Source organism: Canis lupus, chromosome 11, assembly GCF_011100685.1.
Source record: "Canis lupus familiaris isolate Mischka breed German Shepherd chromosome 11, alternate assembly UU_Cfam_GSD_1.0, whole genome shotgun sequence".
NCBI lineage: Eukaryota > Metazoa > Chordata > Mammalia > Carnivora > Canidae > Canis > Canis lupus.
In genome coordinates, this window is record NC_049232.1 from 2,041,544 (window position 1) to 2,047,543 (window position 6,000).

At 44.1% G+C, this 6,000-nt stretch overlaps 1 protein-coding gene across 1 annotated transcript in view; it reads left to right on the top strand.

Moving 5' to 3' along the window:
* Positions 1-5,003, top strand: part of RNF130 (ring finger protein 130) — a 138,095-nt gene extending 133,092 nt beyond the window's left edge. Inside the window, exon 8 of the mRNA XM_038551735.1 lies at positions 3,225-5,003. Within this exon, the coding sequence (XP_038407663.1) occupies positions 3,225-3,334 (110 nt within the window). The 3' untranslated portion in view covers positions 3,335-5,003. The remainder of the gene's footprint in view (positions 1-3,224) is intronic.
* Positions 5,004-6,000: the final 997 nt, after the last annotated feature.

Below are 6,000 nucleotides of genomic sequence, written 5' to 3' on the forward strand. Positions count from 1 at the left end.
TCATGTCTTTCTCTGAAATTCAGCTGCTGTGGATTCTTCTTTTAATGCTATTTTTTTTTTTTCAGGTACACTAGTTAACAGGTGGGTAGACTACTGATGACATTTCTGAGCCATGTTTTATTGGCAAGGGTTTGGTCTGAGCTGATCATTTCCTCTTTTGTTGGCTTCAGTTCTATCCACAGGGCAGAACACCTCATTTCTTCCTGTTTTGTTTGGTTTTTAAATCTTTAGCCCTTGAGCCCTGTTGGAGTATGCAGATTCCTGTGGTGGCTGAGACACAGCTGTCAGTTCAAACATCCCATGTTTCACCTGGCACCTCTCAGAGGGCTGCTTTGTACAGATAGCAAGCATCTTTGACTATGTCCTCTTTTTTTTTTTGTCCTCTTTTTTAATGCAAAAGGTTTTTAATATAGGAAAGTCAAACAAGGGATCCCTGGGTGGCGCAGCGGTTTGGCGCCTGCCTTTGGCCCAGGGCGCGATCCTGGAGACCCGGGATCGAATCCCACATCGGGCTCCCGGTGCATGGAGCCTGCTTCTTCCTCTGCCTGTGTCTCTGCCTCTCTCTCTCTCTCTGTGACTATCATAAATAAATAAATAAATAAATAAAAAAAAAAGGAAAGTCAAACAAGAAAATGGAAGTGGCCCTACCATGCATACCAGTGCATGAAATGTTTTCATTTAATACTTGTCTGTCCTCTTTGCAACAGCCTTTCTCTCCCCCCGCCCCATCATACCACTCAAAAAATAAGAACAAAGTTGCAGAATCCAATATACCTGACCGGGATCTGTAAAGCTGTGAGTAATCCAGAGAGTGTAGTATTAGTGTGAAGACAGATGGATTGCTGGAACAGAATCGTGCCCAGAAAAAGACCAGGTATGCACAATTAACAGATTTTCAACCAAGTTGCCACAGCAGTGCAGTGAGAAAGGTAATCTATTAAACTATGCTGAGAAAATCAGATATCCATACGAAAAAAAAAAAAAAAAAGAGCTTTAACCTTTATTTCCCACCATATGCAAAAATTTACTTGAAGTCATCATCTAAATGTAAGCACTAACTATAAAGCTTCTGGCTAAATACATAGGAAAAAACCTTAATGACCTTGGGTTTGGCAAAGATTTCTTTATTCTGACACAAAAAGCACAAAACTATATAAAGGAAAATCAATAAATTGGATTCTATCAAAAAATTTTTAAGACTTTTGCTCTTCAAAGGACCTTGTTCTGAAAATAAAAAGGCAAGTCATCGGGATCCCTGGGTGGCACAGCGGTTTGGTGCCTGCCTTTGGCCCAGGGTGCGATCCTGGAGACCTGGGATCGAGTCCCACGTCGGGCTCCCGGTGCATGGAGCCTGCTTCTCCCTCTGCCTGTGTCTCTGCCTCTCTGTGTGTGTGTGTGTGTGTGTGTGACTATCATAAATAAATAAAAAAGGCAAGTCATCTGGGTGAAAATATTTGCAGACCATGTCTGACAGAGGAGTTGTTTCTAGAATATATATTAAATATATATATGTATACATATATATATATTTAAATTCTTACAGCTCAATGATATGAAGACAACCCAATTTTTTAAATGAGCAAGAGATTTTACCAAAACACTTCATAAAAGAAGATAGACAGTTGGCTAATAGGTACTTGAGAGGATGCCCAAGTTCAGGGAAATATATATTTGAAGTACAATGAGATATTCCTGTGCTGGTACTTGAACATCCAAAGTGTCAAAGATTGGCCATCTAAGTACTGGTGAGGATGTGGAGGAACCAGGTCTCCCATACGCTGATTGGGGAACATTTGATGGGTCAAGTATTCTAGAAAAGTAAACATATTCACACAGGCACTCAGGTCCTAGGTATCTACCAAAAAAAAGGAAGCACATGTCCTCACTCAGATTTGTACACAGATTTTCATAGCAGTTCTATTTACAAGAGCAATAGATAATGATATGAGTCTACTTATATAAAATTCTAGAAAGATGCAGCCTCACCTGTGTTTACCTGAGGGTAGAGGTAGTGCAAGAAAAAGAAAAGAACTCCCAGAGAAACCAGGAAACTTTTTGAGGGGCAATGGAGATGTTCACCATCTTGAATCTGGTCATGGTTTGAAATACATACATCTTGAAATACATGTGTTTTGTTGTATGTCAGTTATATGTCAGGAAATCTGTGCAAACAAAGCAGTTGTTCAGAAAAGGAAATGTAAGCACGGCTTTGCTTAGGAGAGCAGAAATAGTCAAATAATGTCAATGCTGAAATTTTTATCAAAATATAATTAGAGTGGGGAATGGAAAGTAGGGGTAGATGTGGCACAGAAGAAGAGTAGGGGAAAGTCTTCATCTTCCATAGTATTAACTCAGCAGATAAAGTCTAACACTCAAAAAAAAAACAAAAAATTAGGAAGGACCAGCTCAGGCATATTGTTTAGAGGTATGGAGGCAGGTACCACAAGAATCAGGTTAAAGTGGCTGTCTTGGGGGGAGGGCCACTGGAGGTTACTGGTCTCAGTTACACGTGTGGAATTAACTATCTAAACCATGTGAGGGGCACCTGGATATCTCAGTCTGTTAAATAACTGACTCTTGGTTTTGGCTCAGGTTATGATCTCGAGGTCCTGGGATCGAGCCCCACGTCAGGCTCCTTGATCAGTACAGAGTCTGCAGGAGATTATCTCCATCTCTCTCTACCCCTGCTTGCATGTACTTTCTATCTTTCTCTCAAATAAAGAGATAAAATATTTTTTAAAATTTTTTTTAAAAACCATGTGAAGGTATAACTCTAATATAAGTAAAAACATTTTAATGCATTATCAGAGCCTCAAAGCCACAACCCCCAATCTGCCCAACGTGCGTGCACACGGTCCGCCCACAGCAGGTATTCAGGAGGGAGGTGGGCAAGGAGGCTCCACAGATTGTGCAGCCCTTAGCAAAAACCTTCACATTTGTAAGTGCAGTCTTTTCAAGGGCACCAGGCAGCTTTTCCTTTGAAAAGCTCCAGTGGTTAGTCTCTTGGGAACACAAACATTGAGATTTACAAGCTTATACTATGCTTAAATTGAGGGATGCCTCCATTCTTTCCATTTGTCTCGTGATAAGAGCCTAAAATGGAGATATTTGAGAAAATGTGATGCCTTGAAGATAACCCGTGTTCTCTCCTCCAAGCTGTGTGGGAAGTGGAGGCATGAGGACTTATTAATTCTGTTTTTTTTTTTTCCTTTCCCCTTTTCCAGGTGGTCACTTCTTTCATCGAAACTCCTTGTCTCCTCGGAGCCTGGTGTATGAAAGTGAATTCTCCACAATCGAACCTTCTTTGGACATGTATGATGAGAACAAAACCTGATTTTTTTCTAAATGGGCTCTGGGGGGTCACCTCTTTTGTGATTTGATTTACAATCACCTTTCTTATTTTGTATTCTTCTGTCAGCGTCCATTTTGGAAGAATGGCAGGGTTTTCCAAGCGCGAGTTGGGGCTCAGGGTTAAATTGCAGGGTTCCCCCAAGGTGAGGCTCTGAGGACAGTGTTATTGCCCAGGCAGCCTCGTAGTACTGCAAACCCTCCCAACACTGACACAAGAACATGGGGCCCCAACGACCTGGCTGTTCCCAGAGCCGAGCAGGGGCCCCAGGGGTTAATGTTGTGTTGCAAACATGTCTCTGAATATTTACATGCTATTCTGTATCAGGGTGATGTTGGGGTTTTTAAAATACCTTTATGCTTCCCACTCACAATGCATACTAAAGCTTACAGGTGCCGCTTCTTACTAATGTGAGGCACAAGCTGCTGCAACATGGCCAGCTCTGTGTTTTTCTGTCTCTTATTCTACTTTCTGTTAAAGAGGATCTTTCTAAAGGTCCCAGAGAGAAAAGTTTGCCTTTTGTCCCTCCTCTGAGACTGACCACCCAGAGCACCGCAGTAGGGCCACAGGCTACACAGGATGGGTGGTCCTTCCCATTGCCACTTCCAGCCTCCCTCCTAGAGCATGATACAGGGGGTGCCGAGTGCTCATGTGACCACAGAAACACTGAAGGCCCCAATCCTGAGGCCTGTAGACTCGTCTGCATGGCATCTGCTGAGGGGTGTGGAGAAGCCGTCCCCGGGAGGCCAGCCTCCTGGTCTTCTCTGGGTCCAGCAATCTCGGGATGATGGCCAGTGGGTGTCAAAATCAGAATGATTCTGAGTACTTTCTTGAGAAGATCAAACCACAGTGTGACTGTTAGAGACCAGATGAGCACCCCTCTGCAGGCTTCCTGATCCAACCCAGTCCCCTCCTACCAGCCTCAGTATTGGCACAAGGAAGGCATGGGAGCTTCCAGAAAAACACATGGTAGCCTGCATGGTGGGCATCAGGGACACACACACTCTTCCCACACACCTGGGATGACATCACGTTAATATCACGAGAAAACATGTACCTGAAGAGTGTAATCCCGACACAGAACCACTATGCGCAAATTCATAAAACAAATGGGCTCACCCTTCTTGCTCAAGGACACACCATAGTTCAGCCTGTTCCTCCTGGCCATAGAAGCTATGAAGAAATGTAGATGCATTCAGGTCCTCAGATCCTTGTTATGAGGATGGAAATGCCGGCCTCCATATTCTAGAGTCAGACCTGGCAGCAAACATGCGGACCTGTGGCCCCCGCCCCCCACCCTGTGGTTTTTATTGACTGTAAAACAGAAGTTGGAGGCTAACACTTACCATATTCCCGTGTGGCTGGCTTCTTGTCTTTAAGTGTCCATTCTCCTTATGTGTTGCTAAGATGCCTCAAACACACTTGTGCCCCTGAGCAAAACTCCTCAAAGAACCATGGTGGTGACAGCCACAGAATGTCGCCTCAGAGTGACCAGCAGCGTTGAATCTATGATCACAGAGGCTGGAGCAGTGCAGAACTTGTAAAGTCTTAGCAGCTTTTTCTCTTTACCTTTAACCAAGGGCTTCTGTTTGGTCCCCCCCCCCCTTTTATTGTCTTTATACTATAAAAATATTTTTGATAAATAGTTTCAAGAGAACAGTGTCCAGAAAGACAGATTTGCCCTGCTGGCTTTGTGATGAGGGGAAAGCATCTCAAGGAGATGAGAACTCCGTGTGCCAGATGTTCCAGACACACACCCAAGCTTTGTTTGGTTTGGCTCATCCAACAGGGAAGACGGCTCAGCTCTGACCACGTTGTCCGTACCACGAGCTTGTTTTCCCACACCAGGGCTGAGATCTCACTTAGAACATTTTCTCCTGGTTTGTACACTTTTGGAAGAGCATATGCATTACATTTCATTCAAGGCAGTCCTTTACTGAAGAGAAATGAAATTGCATGAGAAGAAATTATAGATTCAGGCCCTTAAAAATCCACCTATTAATTTAAGATCTGGATTTCTGGGTAATCTAGGGCACACCTTCACTGTCAAATAACCAAGGAGGCATTTCGTATAAGGGAATTCACTCAGAATTAACGCCCCAGGTCCCAAACTCAACACCTTTTTCCCTAAAAATTGAGGCCACTTTCCTGCTCAGCTGCTTTGTCAGAAGGGACAGTAACTTCTGTGTGGAGGTCATATTCTCCATGAGTAGCAATATTTGCCCCAAATAACCACCTCTTTGCTGGCAGTGGTGCTGGAAACTGCTCTGGGGAGCTTCACCAAGGGCCCTGGATAGTGGGGAAGCTGAGTGAGATCAAAGTTCTCATTCAGTACCCCTGCCTCTGAGAGAAGTTCAGGATTTGGGAGCAGTTCATTGGTCTGGTTGGGATTATGGAGAGACACTTCTTCTCCACCATATGAGCATCTCAGTTGTTGCAAGTCTTAACAGCCAGGAAGTATAGATAAGTTCTGATATGGGAGGGGGGGTTGGGGGTCAGGTTACTATCTGAAGGACAGAAGGGGCAGAGAAACAAGCTGCTTATACCATAAACCCTCTATCCCTCTTGTGGACTGCCCGAGCTGGGCCTGGCTCTAGCCTCTTCCTCCTGCCATGGCCTCCACCCTGTTCTCAGCCAAGCTGGGTGCAGAT